The 12,923-nt window shown below is 39.5% G+C and overlaps 1 protein-coding gene across 6 annotated transcripts in view; it reads right to left on the bottom strand.

The window, feature by feature from the left end:
* LOC124777838 (ADP-ribosylation factor-like protein 2-binding protein) overlaps positions 1-12,923 on the bottom strand; it is a 107,758-nt gene that overhangs the window by 28,134 nt on the left and 66,701 nt on the right. For all 6 annotated transcript variants that reach the window (XM_047253370.1, XM_047253368.1, XM_047253373.1 and 3 more), the window contains one exon: positions 2,409-2,494. In XM_047253370.1, coding sequence (XP_047109326.1) covers positions 2,409-2,494 — 86 coding nt within the window. The remainder of the gene's footprint in view (positions 1-2,408; positions 2,495-12,923) is intronic.

The following is a 12,923-nucleotide window of genomic DNA, read 5'->3' as shown; positions in this document are numbered from 1 at the left end:
GAGTTTTGTCAGGACTGGCTCTCCCAAGGCTGTCAGTAGTTCTAATGGAATTGTGTCTACTCCCGGAGCCTTGTTTCAACTTGGGTCTTTCAGTGCTCTGTCAAACTCATCATGCAGTACCATATCTATCATTTCATCTTAATCTACATCCTCCTCCATTTTAATTATATTGCCCTCAAGTACATCACCCTTGCATAGACCCTCTATATACTCCTTCCACCTTTCCACTTTCCCTTCTTTGCTTAAAACTGGATTTCCATCTGAGCTCTTGATATTCGTACAAGTGGTTCTCTTTTCTCCAAAGGTCTCTTTAATTTTCCTGTAGGCAGTATCTATCTTACCCCTAGTGAGATAAGTCTCTACATCCTTACATCTGTCCTCTAGCCATGCCTGCTTAGACATTTGCACTTTCTTTCAATCTCATTTTTGAGACGTTTGTATTCCTTTTTGCCTGATTCATTTATATTTTCTCCTTTCATCAATTAAATTCAATATCTCTTCTGTTACCCAAGGATTTCTATTAGCCTTCATCTTTTTACCTACTTGATCCTTTGCTACCTTCACTATTTCATCTCTCAAAGCTACCCATTCTTCTTCTACTGTATTTCTTTCCCCCATTCCTGTCAATCATTCCCTAATGTTCTCCCTGAAGCTCCCTACAACCTCTGGTTCTGTCAGTTTATCCAGATCCCATCTCCTTAAATTCCCACCTTTTTGCAGTTTCTTCAGTTTTAATCTACAGTTCATAACCAATAGATTGTGGTCAGAGTCCACATCTGCGCCTGGAAATGTCTTACAATTTAAAACCTGGTTCCTAAATCTCTGTCTTACCATTATATAATCTATCTGAAACCTGTCAGTATCTCCAGGATTCTTCCAGGTATGATTCTTGAACCAAGTGTTAGCTATGATTAAGTTATGCTCTTTGCACAATTCTACCAAGCGGCTTCCTCTTTCATTTTTTAACCCCAATCCAAATTCACCTACTACTTTTCCGTCCCTTCATTTTCCTACTGTCGAAGTCCAGTCACCCATGACTATTAAATTTTCGTCTCCCTTCACTACCTGGATAATTTCTTTTATCTCATCATACATTTCTTCATCATCTGCAGAGCCAGTTGGCGAATAAACTTGTACTATTGCCGTAGGTGTGGGCTTCATGTCTATCTTGGCCACAATAATGCGTTCACTATGTTGTTTGTAGTAGCTTACCCGAACTCCTATTTTTTTTATCCATTATTAAACCTACTCCTGCATTACCGCTATTTGATTTTGTAGTAGCACGTTGTATTTTGTAATTGGTAGAGTAGATTTTGGTCAGTGTTTTCATCCACTGTCTTGTTTCCTTATCTGGTTTGCCACTACAAGAGTTGTGGGTTTTTCTTGTTGTTCTTGTGTTTAAAACTTAGTGCAAGTCAAGAAGATGTTTTTCTTTAATTATAATAAAGTGTCGTCAAATTGACTGTTAGTTCTTTCCTGCTGGCCACAGGACACTACAGTTTCTCTGCCTCATCTTAGGTTGTGTCCCCGAAGCCCACTGGTACAGGTCAGAACCAGTGCTGAATCTGTTGATCAATATACCCACTGCTGTGGAATACTGTTTGCAAGTGTCAGGGAGAGCATTACATCCTCTTTGCTTTAGCTCATCAAGTACTTGATTATGAAAACTTCGGAGTCAAAGCACTGTACATGCCTGTCACAAAAATTTGGTTAGTTGCCCAAAAACCTTTTTCTCATAATACAAGCTGGGGACATCCAAAGAGTTAAATTATTATTATTATTATTATTATTTGAAACAATGGAAAATCCCAGATAGAATGTAACAATGTTATGAAAAGGAAAGTTGCTACGCACCATACAGCGGAGATGCTGAGTCACAGACAGGTACAACAAAAAGACTGTCACAAGTAAGCTTTCGGTCAGCAAGGCCTTCAAAAATAGACAACACACACACACACACAACTCTGTGTGAGTTGTGTTTGCATGAATGTGTGTGTGTGTGTGGGGGGGGGGGGGGTTGAGAGAGATAGAGAGAGAGAGAGAGAGAGAGAGAGAGAGAGAGTGTGTGTGTGTGTGTGTGTGTGTGTGTGGCGGGAGGGGGGGGGGGGGGGGCACGTGCATGTCGTCCACTTTTGACAAAGGCCTTGCTGACCAAAAGCTTATCTGTGACAGTCTTTTTTGGATGTGCCCACCTGCGACTCAGCATCTCTACTATATGATGAGTGTTATTATTATTATTATTATTATCTGACAGAAACAGGATCATTCAAAGTGTGCTCCTGCATTAAGTGACTGCAGCCATTACTTAAACTGCAAGAATAGGAATTAATAAAAATCTATTTCACTACAATAATCATTTGCATTTTATTTTTTAGAAATATCTCTTTAAAAAATTGAAAGCTACTTACTGCAATTCTTCAATAAAATTTTGCATGGAAAAATGTGGTATCCTGTTGGCCAAATAGTTCTCGATATGATTTTCAATCAAGTCTCCCTGTTCAAACAACAAAAATATATTTTAAATTTGGGAACATGAGTAACACTTCTGAACATAATTTGTACTGCCACAAATAATAATGATATGGCATTATCAACTAAATACATTATACACAACACCAATAAATTTTCCCCAGGTTAGACTGCTCATTTCATAATCAGATTTGCTTCACATTTGTAGAAGGAGGAGGGGGGTCACGCGCAGTGTGGTGGTCGGGGTGGGGGAGAGGGAGAGCAGTAAATACCAGAACTGCAGGAAGGGATCATTTGGCCACAAAAGAGATTTGACTTAAAAATCCACCTGGTTAATACAGGACCTATATTTTTTCCATTCATTTATATGGCATATACACATTTTTAACAATGCCTTATGTCAGAATTCTAATACTATTAGTAGATTAATGCTTTTGATAGACAAATATTGCTTGTCTATCCTGGAATGTAACCTACTTCCAAAGTTTCTAATATTTATCCATTTATTTCACTTATTTGTTTTTAAACATCGAAAGCAAACTTAAAGCATATTATTGACACTTTTTATGAACATTTTTCATTACAGTCTTTTTGCATTTCTCAGAAATGGTGATAGCTTTGTTACCTTAGCTCATTCAAATCTGACAATGTTTTCTGCTTTTCTTAATTATCTGGTGCTACAGCCACTTCTTTCAAATGGCTTCTTCACTATTTGTCCTGCTGTTTGTTGTTTCCTGTTTGTGTGTGTATTTACTTTCCTCTTCAGGTTGCTTTTATTTTATTACAACCTGATGCACACACTTTAAGCACTTACTGCAGATGTTATTTCATAGCTGACATCATCATCAGAGCACTGCCCAATGTCCGTGTTATGCCACCTCTGCAGCAACTCGACACATGGAATGTCAATTCAGTATAATGTCAATGTCATAATATGGAATGCACGGTGCAAAATTTCTGCTGGAGTATTCTATCGTGTTTTATTATGTTTTATTAATATGTGCAGGAGAATTGTAATTATTGATCACATGAGTGCATCCCATGCAACGACGGAAGAACATCTGTAAAATGACACTGGAGAATCTGCAACTCAACTTTTCTCAGATCTGTAATTACAACCTTCCCAAAGACATTGAAAATTTATTTGAATTCAACATCTGACCAACAATCACTGCCATAAGAGGTAAGCTCACAAATCCTCACTGTTAATTTGGTACATAGGCACTGCAATTTTCCACTTTCTCTTAAAAGAAAACATGTAGCAGTTTCTAAATTCACAAACAATATTTTCATGCATCGCTCTATCCCTTTAGACATTCAAAAGAGGTCACCACAATTAATTAAAGAAGAAGAAAGAAATATTTGTGATGGCTGCTTATTGAAACAGAAGCATGAAAGAACATATTATCTGGAACAATTGGAAGATCAAATAAGGAAATTAAGTATTCTTCACGTGAACACTGAAGCAAAGCATGTTTAATCACACCACTTAACATGTTGCTGCTAACTTTTTCACGATGGTCTCCTCTGCTGTGGGTGGATCCTTCAGCTGTTGGGAGCTACAGTCAGACCCCCACTCCTGCACTGTTGCAGCCAACACCTTTGTCACTGCTGCCTCCATCGCCAGCCGGTGCTACCTGTTCCACTGCCTTTGCTGCGACCTCCTTTTCTGTGGTGGGATTCAGACATGGAAGTGCATCTACGCTAGCGTTGCCTGTCTTACCATATGGTCTCCCACCTCTCACAAAGGGAGGGGAGGGGCAGCAGGTGCCGCACCTGTTCACAATCACGCCACTTCTGACCTTACACACTGGTGGCAGCACGTTGCATGACTCAACAACTTGCATAGACCACAGAAGAAATGGACATAAGCACAGTGCTCACTTCTTCGCAGAGGAAGAGGAGGGCATTGTTTCATTGTTTATGCATGAAGTTTGTGCTTGGGACTAATGAACATATAGGGCAAAGCGCAAGGCACCATCGGCTGCTTGTGTACTGCTAATTGTATTGTACCTTGTCTTCAAATTGTGTGAATTGTTCGAGCAATGGGTTATAGTGTTCTTGGGTTAGAATATGTATACACAATAATATCAAGAGGATGGATAAGAAAAGAAACGACTATGTGAAATTTAAAACTTTCCCAGTGTACAGATGGCTCTATAGAATTTCAGCATAACTGCTGGACGTCTGTAGCTTCCTGGTATGATCTTTCACCACAGGGCCTGTTGCCATCTTCAGGTGAATAGTGACGAGCCATACACTGAGCTCTCCTATTTAAGGTCCCACCAGCACATGCGTGATGTCCTAGTTGGCACTGTGCATGCATTGCTTGAGCCCATGTGCTTCTGCTGTAAGTCTGTGCACTGCTCTGCATGCCCTCCATGGTGACAGCTCGGATCTTCAATATCAAAATGATTATCTTCACTCGGTAAGGCAGAGCAGGAAGTTTTTCTATAACCGGGTCCCATGCAGAATTTAAATGGAAACCACTGTCTCAATTCATAAGGGATTCAGACAGTCATATTTCCCCTGATTCATTGATGACTGAGCTCCAAAAGTTTGACATATGGGCCACAATTTTTTTACCATTATATTTCATCAAATGACCAGTGTAAATACAGTTTCAGGGATAGTGGTCTTATCTGCTTGGTGAAGGTGAGTATGCCACTGATGTTTTATTGTACGACCTTCAGAGTATGCATTGTTTGCCGTGTATAAGATTTGCTGCATTCATACATACTTCTGTAAACACCCACTTTGCGCAGCTCTAAGTTGTCTTTAACAGAACACTGAATTTCCACTGATCGTTCAATGAAATACAATGAATCAAAAATTGTGGCACATATCTCAAACTTCTGGAGCTAAATCATCAGTTAATCAGTGAAAGCATGACTGACTGAATTCATTACGAGTAGCGACGGCAGTTTCCAGTTACATTTTTCATGGGACACGACTACAGAAAAAATTCGTGTAATCAAAGTTGTCTTGCGTTCTTACCATGTGACAGCAACTGTTTTGATATTCCAGAAGTGAGCTTTCACCATGAGAGGCACGTAGGGCAGTGCACAGATTTACAGCAGAAGCACGTGTGCTCAAGCAACACATGCACAATACCAACTAGAACACCATGCATGTACCAGCAGGATCTTAAATAGGGGAGCACAGTGTACTGCTCATCAGTATTCACCTGAAGACGGCCAGAAGGCTCTGCACCAAAATATCGCACCAGCAAGTTACAGACATCTGGCAGTTCTCTCGAAATTTTATAGAACAATCTGTACATCAGGAAAGTTTTAGATTTCACATCAAGCGGCTCTACAGGGAGGAACTGATGCAATGTATCTGTATACTCGATAAGTTATGTGAAAGAAGAGTGAGGTTACCGAGTTCACTGTTATTTTCATTAGTTCATTAAGCTGTAGAGATGAGGGCATTATACCGAAGTTTGCTTAAATTGTGTATTTTATTAATACCACCACTACACATAACATTAAACTCAAAGTGAGTATGGCACTGGTAAGAGAAAGGATTCATTTTAGTCATCATTAATTGGATTCTGCGTCCAAGGACATGTATTATCTGCAGTTAGAAATGGCAACAAGACTGTCATCATTGTCGTGGGACTGGATGATGGTGTGATATGGGCCAAAGCGAACTGGTTCCACAAAACGGCTATGATGAGGCAGACTGCAAATTTTTACTGAATTTTGACAAGGGTACCACAACAAGTGCCTACTTGACAGTCCAAAATCAACTTGAAGGGGAAACCTATACATGAGTCTGCGTTGGCAAGAGGTCTCAATTTTGCTCCTACACCAGATTCACCACAACTAGTGAATTTCGTCAATTCCATTCAAGAGGCTGTGCAATGTCTTACAATAGATGCAGTAGAAGAAATTTGTCAGGAGTCTTGTGTGTGCTAATCAGAACCACACCATCGAGGAGCAACATCTCACATTTGTAGAGAGCAGCCCTCCATAACTTAGGAGCAGACATGGATGTGGTAGTACTTATGTTGGATAAAGGTAATGCTACTGTCCTCCTGCCACAAGAGGACTACAGTAAAAGAAAAAAATGTGGCCTGTACATCAAAATTTTGGCACACAATCATCAATGAATCAGTGGAAATATAACTGTCTGAATCAAGATGAAAGTTTCCAGTTAAAATATGTATGGGACCCAATTATAGAAAAACTTTATGCTCTGCATAATGGGCGTCATCCTGAGATCATACTGTGCAAAGACAATCATTTTCTTATCAAAGAGGCAAGCTTTGAGAGCAGAGCAATGCAGTGCAGAGCAGTGCACAGACTTACAGCAGAAGCACATGCACTCAAGCAAAGCATGTGCAATTCGAACCGAGACACCATGCATATGCCACAAGGATCTTAAATAGGGGATCTCAGTGTACTGCTTGTCATATTCACCTGAAGATGACCGGAAGACTTTGCATCGAAATATTGTACCAGCAAGTTACAGACATCTGGCAGTTTTCCCGGAATTTTACAGAACAAAAACTGACTAGTTTTGTTACTTGCTTTGGAAGCAGTCATGTTTTAAACATGTCATAGAATGTATTTGTTAATACATGAATGATCAGACAGAAGTACTGGTGTCAGCTGCTTATTTAAAGAGAAGTACGCAAGAGCATACGTGTAATAAATATGTTATATGTTGGTCGTTGTTACTGTTTTATTCTAGGAACCCTCTGAAGATCAGAGAAGACATTCGAGTATTTGTCATGGGCAGTTGTTGGAACAAGTAAATTCAAACGGTCTAATGCTAAAGAAGACTCGCAGTCACATTCACACTTGACCAAGCATCACTACATCATCTCTGACAGAATTAAAGTGTCACTGGCAAACTTTAAAGTTTTTATTTCTTCTCTTTGAACTTTAATTCGCTTTCCGAATTTATCCTTTATTTCCTTCACAGATTGCTCAATGTACAGACTGAGTAACACTGGGGATGGGCTACAACCCTGTCAAATTCACTTCTCAACTACTGCTTCCCTTTCATATCCTTTGCAATCTGGTTTCTGTACAAGTTGTAAATAAACATTCCTCCCTGTATCATCTTTGCTACCTTCAGGACTTCAAAGAGTTAATTCCAGTCAACACTGTCAAACACTTTTTCTAAATCTACAAATGCTATAAAGGAGGTTTACCTTGCTTCATCTTATTTTCTGAGTCATAACTTACTACTCCCTTGCATGTTCTCACATTTTTTTTGGAAATGAAACTGAATTGTCATGAGGTCAGCTCCTACCTACTTTTGCCATTGTTCTGCTCTGTTACACTGATAGGTCAATGATATTCATACCTGCCAGAACCAGCCTTCCTTGTAACTGGAATCATCACATTCTTGCTGAAGACTGAGGATATTTCATATGTTTTGTGTATCTTGCATATAAGACCTAGTTTTGATTTAAGTCTTTCAGTACTCTATCAAATTGTTCTCGCAGTATCATATATTTCATCTCATCTTCATCTACTCCCTCATCCCTTTCTGCTAATAATGTCTTCCAGTTTATTTCCTTTGTACAGCCTATCTATACATTCCTTCCACTTTACAGCTGCCACTTCCTTGCTTGCTAGTGGTTTGCCATTTAAGTTTTTAATGTTTTCTCCAAAGGTCTCTCTAATTTTTCTATAGATTGCATCTACCTATTCCATAGTTATTCATGTTTATAAAGCTTTGGGTTTCTCCTCTAGCTATTCCTGCTTTGCCGTTTTGCACTTTTTGTTGCTGTAATTTTTCAGACTTACGTAATCCTTTTTCTGTGTTTCACTGTTATATTTTCCCTTGTCATCAATTAAATTTAATATGTTAAAGTGTTATCCAACTTTTTCTACTAGGCTCTGTCTTCCTGCCTATTTGATCCTCTACTGCCTTCACTATTTCAGTGCTACCTATTCATCTTCTATTGTAATCCTTCCCCCAGTTTCAATTAATCATTACTTAATGCTCCTTTTTGCAACTTCCTTAGTTTTAATCTGCAGTTCATAACCAAAAAATTATGTCCAGGGACCACTTTTATCCCTGGAAGTTCTTGCAATTTAAATGTGGTTTAGAAATCTATGTCTTGCAATTATACAATCTATGCATAACTTCAGGTGTCTCCAGGTCTCTTTGACATATACATCCTTCTTCCAACATTCTTAAACCAGGTATTTCCAATGATTAAAGTGACCTCAGTGCACAATTCTACGAGGTGGTTTCCCCTTGGCCTATTTCCTACTGCTTTCCCCTTCTCAACTATTGAGTAACAGCCCCACATAACAACTAAATGCTCATACAGTCTTTCAATTTCTCCATCATGTTTGGAGATAGTAGGCATATAAACTTGCACTATAGTGATGGGTACTGATTTTGATACTATCTTGGCTACAATGATATTTGTCCCCCCATGAACCATGGACCTTGCCGTTGGTGGGGAGGCTTGCGTGCCTCAGCGATACAGATGGCCGTACCGTAGGTGCAACCACAACGGAGGGGTATCTGTTGAGAGGCCAGACAAACATGTGGTTCCTGAAGAGGGGCAGCAGCCTTTTCAGTAGTTGCAGGGGCAACAGTCTGGATGATTGACTGATCTGGCCTTGTAACATTAACCAAAACGGCCTTGCTGTGCTGGTACTGCGAACGGCTGAAAGCAAGGGGAAACTACAGCCGTAATTTTTCCCGAGGACATGCAGCTTTACTGTATGATTAAATGATGATGGCGTCCTCTTGGGTAAAATATTCCGGAGGTAAAATAGTCCCCCATTCGGGCGGGGACTACTCAAGATAACGTCATTATCAGGAGAAAGAAAACTGGCATTCTACGGATCGGAGCGTGGAATGTCAGATCCCTTAATCGGGCAGGTAGGTTAGAAAATTTAAAAAGGGAAATGGATAGGTTAAAGTTAGATATAGTGGGAATTAGTGAAGTTCGGTGGCAGGAGGAACAAGACTTTTGGTCAGGTGATTACAGGGTTATAAATACAAATTCAAATAGGGGTAATGCAGGAGTAGGTTTAATAATGAATAAAAAAATAGGAGTGCGGGTTAGCTACTACAAACAGCACAGTGAACGCATTATTGTGGCCAAGATAGACACAAAGCCCATGCCTACTACAGTATTACAAGTTTATATGCCAACTAGCTCTGCAGATGATGATGAAATAGATGAAATGTATGACGAAATAAAAGAAATTATTCGGGTAGTGAAGGGAGACGAAAATTTAATAGTCATGGGTGACTGGAATTTGTCAGTAGGAAAAGGGAGAGAAGGAAACATAGTAGGTGCATATGGATTGCGGGGAAGGAATGAGAGAGGAAGCCGCCTTGTAGAATTTTGCACAGAGCATAACTTAATCATAGCTAACACTTGGTTCAAGAATCATAAAAGAAGGTTGTATACCTGGAAGAATTCTGGAGATACTAAAAGGTATCAGATAGATTATATAATGGTAAAACAGAGATTTAGGAACCAGGTTTTAAATTGTAAGACATTTCCTGGGGCAGATGTGGATTCTGACCACAATCTACTGATTATGAACTGCAGATTGAAACTGAAGAAACTGCAAAAAGGTGGGAATTTAAGGAGATGGGACTTGGATAAACTGAAAGAACCAGAGGTTGTAGAGTGTTTCAGGGAGAGCATAAGGGAACAATTGACAGGAATGGGGGAAAGAAAAACAGTAGAAGAAGAATGGGTAGCTCTGAGGGATGAAGTAGTGAAGGCAGCAGACGATCAAGTAGGTAAAAAGACGAGGGCTAATAGAAATCCTTGGGTAACAGAAGAAATATTGAATTTAATTGATGAAAGGAGAAAATATAAAAATGCAGTAAATGAAGCAGGCAAAAAGGAATACAAACGTCTCAAAAATGATATCGACAGGAAGTGCAAAATGGCTAAGCAGGGATGGCTAGAGGACAAATGTAAGGATGTAGAGGCTTGTCTCACTAGGGGTAAGATAGATACTGCCTACAGGAAAATTAAAGAGACCTTTGGAGAGAAGAGAACCACTTGTATGAATATCAAGAGCTCAGATGGTAATCCAGTTCTAAGCAAAGAAGGGAAGGCAGAAAGGTGGAAGGAGTATATAGAGGGTTTATACAAGGGTGATGTACTTGAGGACAATATTATGGAAATGGAAGAGGATGTAGATGAAGACGAAATGGGAGATAAGATACTGCATGAAGAGTTTGACAGAGCACTGAAAGACCTGAGTCGAAACAAGGCCCCGGGAGTAGACAACATTCCATTAGAACTACTGATGGCCTCGGGAGAGCCAGTCATGACAAAACTCTGCCATCTGGTGAGCACGATGTATGAGACAGGCGAAATACCCTCAGACTTCAAGAAGAATATAATAATTCCAATCCCAAAGAAAGCAGGTGTTGACAGATGTGAAATTTACCGAACTATCAGTTTAATAAGTCACAGCTGCAAAATACTAACGCGAATTCTTTACAGATGCATGGAAAAACTGGTAGAAGCTGACCTCGGGGAAGATCAGTTTGGATTCCGTAGAAATGTTGGAACATGTGAGGCAATACTGACCTTACGACTTATCTTAGAAGAAAGATTAAGAAAAGGCAAACCTACATTTCTAGCATTTGTAGACTTAGAGAAAGCTTTTGACAATGTTAACTGGAATACTCTCTTTCAAATTCTGAAGGTGGCAGGGGTAAAATACAGGGAGCGAAACGCTATTTACAATTTGTACAGAAACCAGATGGCAGTTATAAGAGTCGAGGGGCATGAAAGGGAAGCAGTGGTTGGGAAAGGAGTGAGACAGGGTTGTAGCCTTTCCCCGGTGTTATCCAATCTGTATATTGAGCAAGCAGTAAAGGAAACAAAAGAAAAATTCGGAGTAGGTATTAAAATTCATGGAGAAGTAGTAAAAACTTTGAGGTTCGCCGATGACATTGTAATTCTGTCAGAGACAGCAAAGGACTTGGAAGAGCAGTTGAACGGAATGGACAGTGTCTTGAAAGGAGGATATAAGATGAACATCAACAAAAGCAAAACGAGGATAATGGAATGTAGTCAAATTAAGTCGGGTGATGCTGGGGGAATTAGATTAGGAAATGAGACACTTAAAGTAGTAAAGGAGTTTTGCTATTTAGGGAGTAAAATAACCGATGATGGTCGAAGTAGAGAGGATATAAAATGTAGACTGGCAATGGCAAGGAAAGCGTTTCTGAAAAAGAGAAATTTGTTAACATCGAGTATAGATATAAGTGTCAGGAAGTTGTTTCTGAAAGTATTTGTATGGAGTGTAGCCATGTATGGAAGTGAAACATGGACGATAACTAGTTTGGACAAGAAGAGAATAGAAGCTTTCGAAATGTGGTGCTACAGAAGAATGCTGAAGATAAGGTGGGTAGATCACGTAACTAATGGGGAGGTATTGAATAGGATTGGGGAGAAGAGAAGTTTGTGGCACAACTTGACTAGAAGAAGGGATCGGTTGGTAGGACATGTTTTGAGGCATCAAGGGATCACAAATTTAGCATTGGAGGGCACCGTGGAGGGTAAAAATCGTAGAGGGAGACCAAGAGATAAATACACTAAGCAGATTCAGAAGGATGTAGGTTGCAGTAGGTACTGGGAGATGAAGAAGCTTGCACAGGATAGAGTAGCATGGAGAGCTGCATCAAACCAGTCTCAGGACTGAAGACCACAACAACAAACAACATGATATTTGTACTATGCAATTCATAATAGCACATCTACACTCCTCTTTTATTATTTATTGTCAGTCCTACTCTGACATTACCCCAATTTGATTTTGTGTCAATAATCCTGTGCTCACCTGTCCATAAATCATGTTCTTTCTGAAACCACATTTCACTAATTACAACTGTTTTAATTTAAGCCTATCAATTTTTCTTTTTAATGTTGTTCTACCCACTTACCCACTCAATTATAGTCTTCAGCATCCCGTGCTCCAACTTGAAGAACACCAGTTTCATCTTTCCTCATGATGACCTCCTCCTGCACAGTCACCTCTTAGAGCTCTGACTGGGGAAATATTTTACCTTCACAATATTTTACCCAGGCGGATGCCACCATAATTAAGTCCTACAGTAGACTTGCATGTCCTCGGGAAATATAATGGCTGTAGTTTCTACTTGTTTTCAATACCAATATAGCAAAGTAATGTTGGCTGCTGTTACAATGCCAGATCACTTAATTATCCAGGCTCTTGCCCTTGCAACTACTGAAAAAGTTGCTGCTGCTCTTCAGGAAGAACATGTTAACCACCAAACTAGTAATCTCTCTGGTTTCCTTATAGAAAGAAATAACAGGACAATTTAATTTGTTTCAAAGTCTTGCCAACTCAATAAACTTCAGTCTTCCTTTTAAAGTTATTACCCTAGATTTGATTATAAAATGTGTCTTCTCGGAGGTTCATTGGACAAATGAGATGAGTTGCTATTGAAATGTTTCCTAACGCATT

Source organism: Schistocerca piceifrons, chromosome 2 (genome assembly GCF_021461385.2).
Source record: "Schistocerca piceifrons isolate TAMUIC-IGC-003096 chromosome 2, iqSchPice1.1, whole genome shotgun sequence".
In the NCBI taxonomy this organism is placed as follows: Eukaryota; Metazoa; Arthropoda; class Insecta; order Orthoptera; family Acrididae; genus Schistocerca; species Schistocerca piceifrons.
Note: the sequence above shows the minus strand (reverse complement) of the source record. Positions and strands in the feature narration are given on the sequence as shown.